This window comes from Lingula anatina, chromosome 3 (genome assembly GCF_051362555.1).
Source record: "Lingula anatina isolate TDL-2025a chromosome 3, LinAna3.0, whole genome shotgun sequence".
NCBI lineage: Eukaryota > Metazoa > Brachiopoda > Lingulata > Lingulida > Lingulidae > Lingula > Lingula anatina.
This window is the reverse complement of record NC_141769.1, coordinates 5,816,059-5,830,764: the sequence shown is the minus strand read 5'-3', so window position 1 is coordinate 5,830,764 and position 14,706 is coordinate 5,816,059. Positions and strand designations below refer to the sequence as shown.

The following is a 14,706-nucleotide window of genomic DNA, read 5'->3' as shown; positions in this document are numbered from 1 at the left end:
ATAAATTTTATAAAATAAGACTGTTAGTATCGACGTGTTGTTTGTTCCATTTCAAACCCCCTATTTCCCCAAGATATCCCAAATCCCACAGTCGAGTGTACTGGAAAGAAGCTTATTACGATTTATGATCTAGCACTTGTTATCTGAAACTCAAGACCATATTCGATTAAGGATAACACAAGTAAATTTATATAAATTCAGCATGGATGCAATGTTTCATTTTTATAATTTTTAATACCAAGTGCGACGGAAATTTCCAAGTTCTAAAAATAGCATCCATAACAGTTATATTTTAAATCCATACCTGTTAATCAAATCGAAACCAAACAAGACGGGAGAATCCAAAAAAAAAAAGTTGGTATAAAAAGTGATCATTGTGTTCGGTTGCAAAACACTGACCCATATGCTCATGAGACGTCTGAGCGCTAGTTGATCGAGACGCTATCTCCGCACTAGAGCCAACGTACCACCTAGTAACGTTATATTTTGACGCTGATTAGCTGATCAAAACAGGTAGGTTTACTGACGTGTTAAATGTTAGTTTATTACATCACAGAGATTTTCTTTAGTGCTCCAAGAAAATATTTTTGAAAGAAGTATGTGTATCTGCAATGCCCTCTGACAGATAGTTTAGTAATAGTACAATGTAGGCTTACAATGCTTATGTATTCAGGTGAGGGCTCATTCCCAATGAAAATATCGTCCTACGTAGATCGCCCCATCTCCGTGGGGACTCTCACTGAATGCAAGTTCAGATTCAGTTTTAATGGTTAATAAAGATAAATAATGCTTTTGTTTAATGAAAATCTGTATTTACGGGCTCATAACTCCAAAACAAAAACATTTAACCAAAATGTCGGCACGGTATTGTAGCCCGTAGGCCTACACTGGTCAATTCTGCCGATTTTAGAGATAAAATCTTATTTGGTTTTAAATGTTTCCATTTTGACAGCCACGCCCCTTGCACATTTCAAAGGGAAATGTCAACAAAATGATATTAGATGGATAACATAAACCACATATAGGATTAAACAAAAATAGTAGAAAGACCGGGATGGGATTAGAAAATTGATAAGTGCAATACTCCTGTATGTGATACCAGCATGCTGATGAAAATAAACTGCTTCCTGTATTTCATGCAGTTTATTTGATTTCAGTCGATATCTGTTACACAAAATCATGGCTTCGGTTGAATCGATGGAAGAGCCACAAACGTTTTCCTCTGAAGGTAAGAACATTTGTTTATTGAAAGCTCTCCTTGTCACCAAATGAAACTTTAACCGAAAGATTGGTTTAAATATTTGGACCGAGAACTCGATCTACTTTAGTTCAAGATAAATGTAAAAGGCCTACATGTAGTTCACCTAAATAAAGTAGGCCTAATAGTGTAATGTAATCTATGTATTTCTTGTTATATACAGCAAGTGCAGTATTATCATGAGTCGGGGTAGACAAAAGAATGGTCTAATATTTAAAAGCTAAGACTTCATAACGGACATTTTTATTTTTAGTCTCCAAGTTGGAGAGACGGTTACCTTTTCATATGATCCAAGGAATTATTCTAAAATAGCAAATGTTGAACTTCATAAAGAAAATAACTGATGGCGTACAAGATATACTAAGCGGCTCTTCGGAAGATTAATCATTTTATTTTCACATCTTTAACTTAAATAATTTCATATTTCACTTTTGAGAGCTCTGACAAAAATAAATCTTTGCTGTATATTTTACTGGTATGTGTCAACAGAATAAATTATTATTGTTAGGAATCTATTCTATAATTGTTGTTTAGCAACACATCTCAGTTACCAAATTGGTTAATGGTTGCTTTTTATTCTGAACCTGTGATGTGTTTTTTATTTCAAAGAAAATTCTAGAGCGGATATCATCGTTAAAGAGGAGCCAGAGGACCGCGTACTAAGAGAAATACGCAAATATAAAATCCCTAAACTTAATGGTGTCCAAAGAGAACGCTTGTTCACGGTGCTAGCGAACCTTGTTGGCAATAGTACTGAAAGTCCTTCAACGCAGCAGGAAACGCTTGGACGGATACTGGATATTCTGAACAACCTGCCGTCACGCAAGTCCTGGTTTCATGATCTCGTTCAGGCTTTACGACAGGCGGGTGACAAAGTTTTTAAGCAATTAGCCGTGGCTTTGAAAAATGGTAAGTTAAGATAAACGAAACACCACCTTGAGGTTAATTAGTCCTGATTACTGTTTCTACTGCCTTGAAAATCCATGTTAATCACATTCTTGTTGAGAACGAAAGGACAAAATAAGGAATTGAGTTGTGAAGTTTAAATTTCTGCAATTATCGTCTGTTTCATGGTGCGATGTGCATATGAATGCCTCTATTTATGGAAATGATACAGCTTTTGATTTTTTGAAGAGTTTCAGGAAAGTCGGCGAGATATGGACGAGGGGGAATGGGAGAGCTCTGGGAGCGAGGATATTGGTACGTTTTAGCTTTATTTCAGTAAGGTTGAATGCTATTATCTCATCAGTTATTGGATCTATGATTTTGCATAAATGAAACTTACTGAAAAATCATAATTTTTGACTTCCAATTGGGTTTATTCACAAATGACTGATGTTTAACATGGCACATGAAAGAATTTTATGTTATTCAGATGGAGACGAAAACATTGGGTTGGAAATCCCCCCTTGCTCAGAATCGTTTTATAGAGAACACAGTACAGATTTTGAAGAGGTAAAATCTATAAAATTGATTTAAGATAGGGTCATTTCAGTTTTCTCTATTTTAAGGATCTGTGTTACAAATGGAAATAAAAATCACAGTGGATGCTGAGTAGACATCTCTCTCTCTCGCTCCTTCTGTCTCTCTCTCTCTGAATGCGTTGCGGTTATTATACGACGTACCTGCTTCTAAGCAATCATAGGGCCTACTGATAATATATATCTCAACCCTATTTTCTTTGCAGAATTACAAGAACACATCGTCACCAAGGGGCAGAGTATTAGTCATAAACAACAAACATTTTGGCGGGAGGAGCGATCGATTTGGGACAGAACGAGACGTCGCCATGTTGGAGAAATTGTTTACGGGACTACACTATAAGTTCGTAGTCAAACACGATTTAAAAGCACAGGTACCCAGTATGATGAGTCAGGTAGAAAATAAAAATATTCCGAACTTTGAATTTTTTTCAAAAATTAGCCTCTAAAATATACATGATAATATGTATGCAATGGCGGATTTAGAAGGGGGGTCAGAGAGGTCGACCCTTACCCACCTCAGTTGTGGACGGTAATTAGGTACACCGCCCGAACACCACACCAAGGGGACGATGGTCGGCTTTGCACCAGAGGCCTGTCGTTCCGGACCCCCCCCCCCTTCAAATAATCTTGGATCAGCCCCTGGTGACGTATGTATCATGTGAATGATTTTTACAAATCGTTTGAAGACAACTTCCCTCTTTTGTCCCATTTCTATTTTATGGTAACATAATATGCAGATAGGTGTTGGCTCACCAGTAGTTGGAATCAGCTAACAGTTATTAATGATAAAAACACAGGTAACGTATGTAACGATGGATATTAAAATCGGTATGACAAATTAACAAAGAGGAATGTGCAACGTTGAAACAAACGTTCCCGCATGCATGACGCTGCACACACTCACATAGTTGCGCCGACAGACAACTAACAGCGTAAACAACAATAACAATATAAACGCAATTTGGTACCGTTACATATGTTACCAAATTGCGTGTTAGCTATACCTCCAACTTCTGTCCTTCAGCCGGTCCCGAACCCCACACCAAGGGGGCGATAGTCGGCTTCACAACAGAGACCTGTCGTTTCGGACCCCTTATATAATTCGGATCCGCCCCTGTGTATGCATCGAGAAGATAAAAATGTAACAAACTTTGATTTTGCTTTTCTCAAAAACAAACCATTCTGATTATCATGCTTGATAATAATTCTCAAGATATAAATGTTTATGTATCGCGTGGTCAAAAATGTTTCGAACTTCAGATTTTTATAGCTTCAAAGTCATCCATAGTAATTGGATGAGACTAAACTATGTATTATTTTATATGATTTATCATTTTATGTTCAATATGATCTTGGATTTTTGTTTTTGGTTAAATTTGTAAAAATATTCTCTTCCGGGTGAAGGTTTAGGACGAAAATGTTCAGTGACTTGCAACCAAACGCTTCACATTTTAATTAAGTTGCAATTGATATTTAATATTTATCGATTAAGAATATTAAAAAACACGTAAAAGAAAATATACATATGTAAAAAACTTTTCCAAGATAACCACAGTGTACAAGCCTTTTTTTCTTTAAACAGGATATCAAAGAAGCCTTAAAAGAAGAAAGTCTAAATCCTGAACACAAATCCTTTGACTCGTTCGTGTGTGTAATTCTCAGCCACGGAGAAAAAGAGATTGTACGCGGAACAGATTCTGAATCTGTAAAATATCAGGAGATTCTAAGCCCTTTTGATAACCAATCGTGCCCCGGATTAGGAGGGAAACCAAAATTATTCTTCATTCAGGCATGCCAAGGAAGTAAGTTCCTCTTCCATTTTTTTGTTTATTTCTTGGCGTCTTCAAGATAAACTTTTCTTTCCATGGCAATTTATACTATTTCATTTCACACTATTTATACTGTTTAAAATGAGGAAAATCCTGCAATAGTAGAAAGGGGTCAATTTCAGTCAGATTATTATAAGAAAGGAACAACTAAATTGTGCACTTGTTTCATTATTGTGAGAAATTTAGATTGTTCCTAGGTTTCAAACTCGAGTAGCAGATACAAGAATGCTTTCTTTGTGACACTTACATCCTAAATGCATGTGATTGACAATTAAACTCAAAAATATTCTGTAATCAATAACTGAGTAAAAGCGGGGTTTTAATGTTTCCAGACAAGACGGACGACGGTGCTATCTGCACCGATGAAGGGGAAAGTGAAGAGATCACGGATTCGCCCGGTAACATATCTTTCTTATTTACGCAGGCCAAGTCTATAATCTTTTCATTCTCTGGAGAATATAAGCATGTGTGAAATATGGCTCGAACGATTGCTGTTGTGTTTTCTCTGTTGCTATAAGATACCATTATAATATTGTAAGCTATATATACATTCTACATGTACTTGCAACTTGTTAAATGATTTTCCCTTTTGGATACTGCCACGAAAAGAAGAATAAACTTGAAATGCAATTATCATAGGATTTTAGCAAAGAATTACCTGTCCACAAAGCTTTGACTTTTTCTAAGGGGCATTGTTTTGGCAACTGTAAAAAATTGACTATTGGACAAACCTTTCTGCTGTTTCTATGCTCAAAATTGCCCACACTGTGACACCTCCTTAGAAACCCCGACAGACCCCAAAAATCTAGCTGCAAATAATAAATTCCGTCTACCTACCCTTTTAGTCGCCTCTCCTCAACCAACCTAGCCTAATTTTATCTTAGTTTACACTATATTTTAACTCTTTTCGGTGTGGAAATTTGCTAATACTGTATATACATATTGTATGTCCTATATCATATTAAAAATCATAGCGTTATAAATTTGTTTACATGTAAAGCTACTGCAGGCGTCGGAGATATGTTGTACGTGGATGCTGAAACACATGGAAAAGTCATCCTTCCAACTAAAAGTGATATACTCATTGCCAAAGCGACGACAGAGGGTAAAAAATGGTTTTCTTGTTTTGATTTTATTATCAGGCTATGGTAATACCGTTTCTTTTAATCATCCCAACAATACAACACGTAGAATGTGCAACAAAGCAAACACATTTAAGGTATAAAATGCGGAAATGGCGACTTTTGTTCGTATTAGCAGGGCCGTAGCCTGAGCCCCCGAGGGGGAGGGGGTGTCTCCCTCTGACGGTGTGGAAAATTTTGAAAAACTGTATGTATAATACTGCATTCTGGTGCATTTTTTAAAAGTTCAAAGTTAAAATTGTTATTTATTGCTCAATCAGAAGTCAGAAATTGTGGGTTCATTTTGCCATAAGTAAAGTCATTTTTTCAACACAGCACGCCAATTGGACTTCATTTCGCAGATTGTCTAAGGATCAGGAATAACGTTTCTTGCTATTGTGCACAGGCTGTGGGGCAGTTTACATCATGACCAGGCTAAACACCATGTAAACTGATCCCACATACTGATACGGCCATACAACCTGTTCTCTGCAGGCTCAAAACAGCCCTCCCAGCTTTGTTGGGCAAACAGTCAGGGTAAACAATAACCTGATAACAGCCTGGGGGATAGCTCCCTATGGGAGGGTGAGCTTTTTAGCATGAACTGAGTTGGCTAAAAACAGTACAACTTTGTAAACAGATTGTTGAATGATTGTCTAGTGGCCATGAGTGCATTTTCTCACAGAATTGATACCAACTTTGCAATTTTTTTTCACCTTTGCGATTTTTTTTGCACCTCAAATCCCAGGGGGGGGGGGGGCTGATTAGACATATTAGATTTTAGCAATGCAACTATGTGACGGACGCATATAAATTTGTTCTGGTATTTTTCAACGCTGATTAATTTTCTATATATATGTTTTCAGAATATGTTTCATATCGAACGAGACAGAAGGGCACGTGGTTCATCCAAGCCATAGTTAAAGTTTTCAGTCAACATGCATGTAAGGAGGACGTGGGATCGATGTTAACAAAGGTGATGTACAACATAAGTTGCAGTCAGTTATTAGGGGAGATACGGAATGTAACAGCATAAGAGGCCCATGAAAAACTTGTGTTGTCAGGCCTAATTATTTTGTTAGAAATTTTGTTGAATATATAATGAAGTCCAACTACAGGAATTATATAAACCCTGAAGATAGTTTATACATCCTGCTTATTAATGTTAACATTTCTGTCTTCTGTTTGCTTCAGCCTTTAGCTATCTCCTGACAAAACTACATGTAGGTCACTCGGCACTTGGTCTATGCCTGATAATGCGTCAAATAGATATTGTCGTGTAAAACAATTTTCCACCAATCACATCGAACAAATTTACGCAGCAACGCATAGTAATAAAGCTACCTTTTGACCCTTGGTCATTTTTCTGTTGTCCCCAGAATTTAACATGCTTGACATCAGTTCTTTTTTCCCAATAATTACCTCCGCCATGGGGGTTATGTTTTCACCCCTGTTTATTTGTCATCAACATAACTCAAAAAGTGATGGATGAATGTCGATGGAATTTTCAGGGTAGGTCAGAAATGGGTTAACTTAGAAGTGATTAGTTTTTGGTGGTGATCTGGATCACTAATCAATCGATAATCAAAAAGCAAAAATCAAAAAAATAAGTTATGGACCGATTTTGATGAAATGTCAGAAGTGGGCCAAGGAACAGATGATTAGTTTGTGGTGGTGATCCGGATCAATAATCAATCAATAATCAAAAATAAAAAACTAAACCATTATAGAATGAGACTTTGCTGCCTTGGCGGAGGTCTGCGCTTTCTTCATAAACTGGATACTTGTTTGACCCCCCCTCCCCAATATTTGATTTTAGTGTAGTATCAAGGCATATACGAAGTAGTTGTTAAATTGAATTGCTTTAACGTATGGTTTTTGTTGGTGTGAAAACCAATTTTAGGAAGGCAGCAGATAGAGTGAAAATTTTTATATTAAGCCACTGGTTGTGTCCATATTCATTCTTAGCACTGGGTCTGTTCGTGACATCGTCGCCGAACGACACAAAGGTTGTTCACCCTATAACTGGCAAACTGTATATTGAATTCCATTTTAATTTTTTGGGGGTCTTTGTTTGATTAAAAGGCAGATTTCTTCTTAAATTTGGCATGATTGCACTTTTGCAGAAGTTCTTGTTGTAAATATTGTTGAAGTATGTGTTTTCTCTGCTAAATTTCTAAGTACAGTACCCGTTACGTGTATTTGCCAGCTTTGCATTCTAGTTTTCATTTTATACCTATTGCATATGTGTAATGTACATACTGATTATGTGTATGTACAATCTTTAGGTTAACAGTCACGTTTCCCGATTATCGACGTCAAAAAAAAAGAAGCAGATGTCGGAAGTCACACATACATTATGCAAGAAAATGTACTTCTTCCCAGGTATGGCGCTCATATCCATGTATATAATAGCCATTTATGCAACTTCGTAAAACCTTTTCTTTAAAACCAAATGTTCATGGGTGCTTCTTTATATGAATGCTGTGAAACGTTTTGCTTATTGTTGGAAGGCCATTAGGACAAAGACATATTTAAACACCCTTCACACGAGTATATGGGTTATCTCCACAGATAATTTAGCCAATTCTTATTCATTAGGCAATGGGAAAAGCAAATCTGAGCAGCCTCATACAGATATGTCTTCGATGCTCGAGGAAGTTCCTTGGAAAAAAATTAAACTGGATTCTGAACCATCACTTGAATCACCAATCAGGTACTACATATGCATTTGCTTTTACAATGATACATCACACATATGCCTCTTGTTTTGACAATTATATACATTTGTATTTCTTACATGACCTTATTGAATGGTGTACATTGTCAGAGTTATGAACAAAATTAGGATACGGTGAGCGTTTGCCAAAAACATTCTTTTGGGTAACAGATAAATCTTCAGTGTTTAGTGACTAAATCAATTTGACAGGTGACGTCATAATTGTAATTTAGGGGTAAAAATTGAAAAATCGATTTCTCTAATTTCTCCTTTACCTGCGCACCCACGAACACCAATCAAGCACCAATTGTATGACACCCATACCGATTGCAATCTAACCTAAAAATAAAAAGTTAAATTGACGATAAAAGCTTAGAGTTGCCTTTGCTAATAACAGCAACGAGAAATATAAACGCAGTTATTTCATATTTTGGGTTTTTTTTGTTTTAAGTCAGCACAGAGGTAGATGCATATTGAATTATTAGATGCAGGAAAAAACATTTTTGAAATCTGGATGATAAATTACCCTTACATCACCCCTAAGGCATAATCGTGAATCTATGTCACGGATTTGGTAACAAACTTAATTTACATAATAAAAGTCTTTGGTAATTTGCCTGCTTAGAAAAATTCACACATACACACAAGCATATACGATATATATCACTGGCTTATTTACATGTTATGTATAATCATATCATATCATATCTCCAAATGAAATTACTCATGCGTGAAGTTAATGAATTAAAACATTCGTCTTTAATATAGCATCAAGCCAGAAGTACTGACACCAAGAAAGTACCAGAAAGAACTTGCTAAGCCGGCGATGGATGGGCTGAACTGCATTATCTATGCTCCGCCAAACAGCGGAAAAACCGTCGTGGCTTTAATGATTGCCAAAAACCACCTCGAGAAGAGATGTGCTTCTACAATGACTGCGGCAACTTCAGGCAGAGATGATGACTTAACTGAATTGAAAACTGCGGCGACCTCATTGCAGAATACTGTGCCCAAAGCTTCGGACGAGGTTATATATACTCGACTGAAAACACTTGTCAACTCTAGCAGACCATCTTACCAGACTGTACCTGCTGTTCTTTGCAGCAGTCATATTGAGGACGCTACTGAACTTAAAGCAGTCATGAACACACATAGTTCCAAGGTACCCAAAGTGGCCTTTGTTACCAGACGGTTTACCCTTCTGCAACAAACCTTCAAACACTTCAAAAAATACATGCCACTATGGAGCACTGGCAAACGCAGCGGTGGGTCAAACTCGAATACGCCATTGAGTCTACTTGTCCAGCGCAAAGACGTCATTATAGTCGTTGACAACATTTTGAAAGATTCACTGGAGTCGAAGGATGTTAGTATTATGGATTTCTCCCTAATCATCTTTGATGAGTGCCATCACTGCAAGGCAGACAATGACCACCCTTACAATCAAATCATGTCATTTTACATCGAACAGAAGTTGATGCTAGGTGAAACTGGGGAGGGAAAGTTACCACAGATCGTTGGGCTGACCGCCAGCCCTGGAGGGGGAAGACGACCAGTCGCTGAAAGTGTTGAAAAGCACATTCTTAAGCTTTGTGCTAATCTAGACGCCCGCCGCATTGTCACGGTGAAGGACAACCTGGACGAATTAAGCCAAAGGAAACTGGAACCCTTAGAACAGGTTTGTGTTGAGGTGCAGGAACGAGAGAATCCATTCAATGACCATTTGGCAGCCATGATGACTCAGATAGAAAGTTGGATCCAAATTTCTTCGGACATTACTAAAGGTACACAGAGATACATGTCATTTGTAGAGGAAAAGAAAAAGGCCTTCCTTGAAGACGACGGTCCTAACACCCTGGAAAGCCTCCTGTGTTTGGATCATTTGTATGAATATAACAATGGTAAGAATAATACGTGAAATACTTGTCATTGGTATCTTGATTTGTATTAGTCCAGTTAAAATATGCTCGATATCCACGTGTGTCTTTTACAATGTCATTACCCGGTACATCTTTGTAGTGCGTCTAAAAGGTAGTCTGGTTATAGAGAAATGAAAGAAAGATGGCCTTTAAAATACATCTTACTCCGTTAAGTAGTATTTAATGTTGCAAATGTTGTTGGAATTACTCCAACAAAAGCAAAAATGCTCGAACTCAAAATGAGAATTAATCTTAGGCGGCTGCTTTTCAAATTTGAAATAGAGTTTGAGCAGACTTTACATAGCTTAAACTCAATCTAAACCATCTTAAGTGACAGCAGGTACCTTGAAAGACTTCATATTGGTGTCATTTGTCTCTATTTACAAAGGTGCTAACTTGTTTGGGGACCATTGTTTTGTCATAACAATTTTATGAGGCTTGCATAAAAAAATTTAATGTCAGAACATTTACAGATAGCCTTATGTTTCAGCGATAGAGTTTTGTAGCTCGATGCGAATGGAAGATGCACTTTGGTGTCTGAAGGTCTTCTATAATGATATGGAACGCAATAAAAGGGAGAGTGGTTTTGTAGAAATGGAAAAAAGACTACTGACGTATTTTGAAGGTATGCAACACTCATATTGTTATATATATCTAAGAAGATGCACAATTAAAAAACAACAGAATTCTCTCAACAGTGGGACATATGCATGTACCAGTAGTACTACCAGTTTTGTTACTTTAAAGCATTTTGTTTGGTTTATGAATAAAAGATATTTATGATTGATCAGCATTACTTACACATTAAAGCTGCAGCACTGCAGTGTAAACATATTCAAAACCACCCGCACGAAAACGAAGTAGATACTCCAGCGCAGTAGACTACTGCAATCATACTGCAAACATGCTTCAAATCTGCTTCGATGTGGGAGCTAATTAGCATATTTGAAACATGCTTCTATCATGCTGCTAATCTACTGCATTAATGCTCCTCCTCTGTACAACCCTATGTAATTTTTGAAGTAGAATTGCAGTAGGCTATACTGCATTTCTACTGCAAATATGCTCCACACCACTACTGCGTTAATGCTTCTTTGCTACTTCGATACTACTGCATTTTCTTGCGGGCAACACTAAAGTAAAAAGCTGCTCTTTTTTGCAGAGAAAGCCCCACTATACACAGTTGAAAATGATGGCAGATCAGTTTCTTTCTCATGCCAAATCGAATTTAAAACTTCATTTTTTTTTACAGATAATGTGCAACAATTGAGATCTTTTGCGTCAAAAGAAAAAACACCCCCGAAACTGAAGATTCTGAAAGAACAGATTCTTACTAGTCAGATGAAATGCGAAGGAAATAGAGGTAGGCTACAATATACAGTATACCACAACTTATGCTAAATGTAAAAAAAATAGTGGCGAGTTCAGACCTGCACGTTGAAAACTAAATCAGTTGGATTGAAATTTAACGTGAATTCACCCCGAGTTTCAGATGGCACCGGGGAAGACGGATACTGAAACTCGAGACGTCTCTACTCAGTCTACCCATTATATTCTTTGACATCTTAAATAGTGCAATACAAATCAAAATTAATTTCAAATAATTTACAGCTATAATATTCGTCAAGACAAAAAAGACAGCAGAGGCCATGAAAGTTTGGATAAACAGTGACACAGATTTGAAAGAGGTCAATGCTGACGTTCTTTTTGGAACCAATACTTCAAACGAGAAAGGCGGGATGTCATATGGCGAGCAGGATGCCGTTCTAAAGAAATTTAAATCGGGAGAAACAAAAGTATTGATTAGTACAAGTGTTGGAGGGGAAGGACTTCATGAGTCCAATTGCGGCACGGTTGTTATCTACGATCACATGTTTGATGACGTATACAGTATTCAGGCACGTGGACGTGCACGCGCAACGAAAAGTACCATCGCAGTTATCGGTGCGGCAAACACAACAGCGAAGCATGAAGTGAATGTTTTATTAGAACAGCTCACAAAAATGGCCGTTGCTAGAATACAGCAAATACCTCCAGAACATATGTTGCAGAAGATCAACAACATGCAGCATGAAGATGCCCACAGAAGAAAACAAAGGTGGGAGATGATGGAGGAACAGAAAAAGAAAATCCGCACTGATGACATAAATCTTATCTGCAAAGGACCATGTGGTAAGCGAGTATGCAAGCTCTCTGATATCCGCAAGATCGAAACCGCCCACATCAATCCAGATCCTGACTTCGCTTCCAATCATGTTCTTTTCCGAGATCATCATGAACCTAAAAAGAGCGCACTCGGTATTAAGAAGATCCACTGCAAAGAATGTGAACAAGACTGGGGTAACACGTTGCAGTCGTATGGTTACCCTTGTTTAAAAATTAGCGCTTTTTACACTGAGGAACAAGGTGTAAAGAAATCGAGGAAGAAGTGGTCCAGTGTTCCTTTTTCCATTCAGAAATTTTATCCCGATGCTTAGAGTATCTTTGTGCAGTAGGGAAGGGTTTCTAACTTGGCAACAAAGAGTTGTGGGTTTGCGTATTAGATGGCCACTAATCTTTAGAAACACAAACCGCAGACTGCACTCTCAAAAATTCATCTGTTTTAAAGCAGGCTAGATTGAACAAACAAACTCAAAATACACACCATTTTCAGACAACAAAATGCCATCTTCAGTTTTGACACAGTTTGGAGGTTTGAGTAATTGTTGTAATTGTTGTGGTATTTCCAAATGTTCAGAACAATGAATCGTTGAATGCATTGCACAAAATCAAATAAAAAAATAAACATTAAACATATATACATAATTATTAAATTAAAATTATTACAAATAATGTGCAAGAAATGGCAACATGACTGAATCCATGCAGTCGCCATCAAATAATCACATATGTTTGCAGTTGAAATCATATATGGTGGTATTTGAATAAATTGCAATCACATGTTGATGGTGTTTGATGGGCTGTAAGATATGCTTATTAATTATAGGAATCCCAAAATGCTCACTTTCATTGGTAAGCAAATGATCAAACATAATTATATTTGTTACAGCGTTCAGTCCCCCTTACGATCTTTGCTTGAAAAATCCATTTGGTAGTACAGTTTGATATTGTTTTGAATTAGGATTTTGCATTTTATTTTTGCTGTGTGTGTTTGTGTGTATGTGTGTGTGAGAAAGAGAGAGAGAAATAAAAAAGTAATTTTTTTTGTTCCACTGGATGGGTAACTAATCATCTATCTTCAAACGTCAGCATTATTATTATAATAACGTTAGGCTAGTGCTTAACGGACCTCCCTATAATATTATTGTATATTGTGGTCACACTGCTGTGGTGATACCGCTTGAAATGCACACAATACCAGTCTGAAAATTTTATGACAAAAAAATGAATTTTTGTTGAAATTTCAATTATTTTCAATTTATCACCAAAGTAATTATTCAAATACTGTTCAATAAGTGCCCTTTTCTGGTTTAAGTTCTGTTTATTTATTTAGTTTTTTTATCTTTCACTATTATTATTATTATTATTATTTATTATTATATTTTTTTGCTATCACAACTATATCTATTACGAGAATGACTCATAAACTGGAACTAAGAAGCAAGGTAGAAGAATTCTGTGAACAGTTTTGGACATGGTTTACCTTGGTGGTTGAGGGAAAGTGTTGTAATTCCCAGGAATGTCAATTTTTACTAACATAAACATCTACTGTGTGCCTTTTATCTGAATAAGTTATAAATGTACATAAATATATTTTTCTCGTATTCATAAGACTGAGTGTATATGTTTAATTTGCTATTCATGTTGTATTTTAATAAAATAAGCATTTGAGAAACATTTTTTTCAATGTATTTGTATGTGTTATCTGTATTGCATTACGGTATAATATATGCTGAAAAAAAAAACAGCATAAATTCAACAAAAAATAACCTGATCAGGATGGTTTTCGATCTCAACCTACGTTTTACTAATATTGATTACTCTTGTAAGTTTGAGTCCAATAGGTAAACTAGTTTTTTTTACTTACTGTACCTGTATTGCATGTATGCTGACAAAAAAAAAAAAAAAAAAAAAAACAGCTGAACTTTTGAAAAAGTTGTCCATTCAAGCTGATTTTCAAACTTGACCTGTATTTTATGAATATTCATTAGTTCTGTAAATTTGAAGACAAAGAGTTAAACAGTTTTCCTCTTTTCTGTGTCATCTCTGAAAGTGCACACCACCGACATCTACAGCTTATACAGTATGTATTAATATTTTCCTCAAAAATTCAGAAAATGTTTATCAACATCTCTTAATGAAATATTGCAGTTAGATTTATGGATGGCACGAAGTGGCATTTCAACATATCTGGCAGTTACATCTCATCTTAAAAT

At 36.5% G+C, this 14,706-nt stretch overlaps 1 protein-coding gene across 1 annotated transcript; it reads left to right on the top strand.

Annotated features, from left to right (window-relative positions):
• Positions 1-54: 54 nt before the first annotated feature.
• Positions 55-14,165, top strand: LOC106177543 (ATP-dependent RNA helicase DHX58). Its single transcript, XM_013560356.2, has 16 exons — positions 55-513; positions 1,158-1,228; positions 1,868-2,167; positions 2,393-2,458; positions 2,634-2,713; positions 2,946-3,113; positions 4,325-4,544; positions 4,904-4,969; positions 5,572-5,676; positions 6,559-6,668; positions 7,981-8,077; positions 8,294-8,408; positions 9,180-10,312; positions 10,821-10,955; positions 11,583-11,693; positions 11,942-14,165. The coding sequence occupies exons 2-16, from the start codon at positions 1,180-1,182 to the stop codon at positions 12,805-12,807; spliced, it is 3,621 nt and encodes a 1,206-aa protein (XP_013415810.2). The 5' UTR covers positions 55-513; positions 1,158-1,179; the 3' UTR covers positions 12,808-14,165.
• Positions 14,166-14,706: the final 541 nt, after the last annotated feature.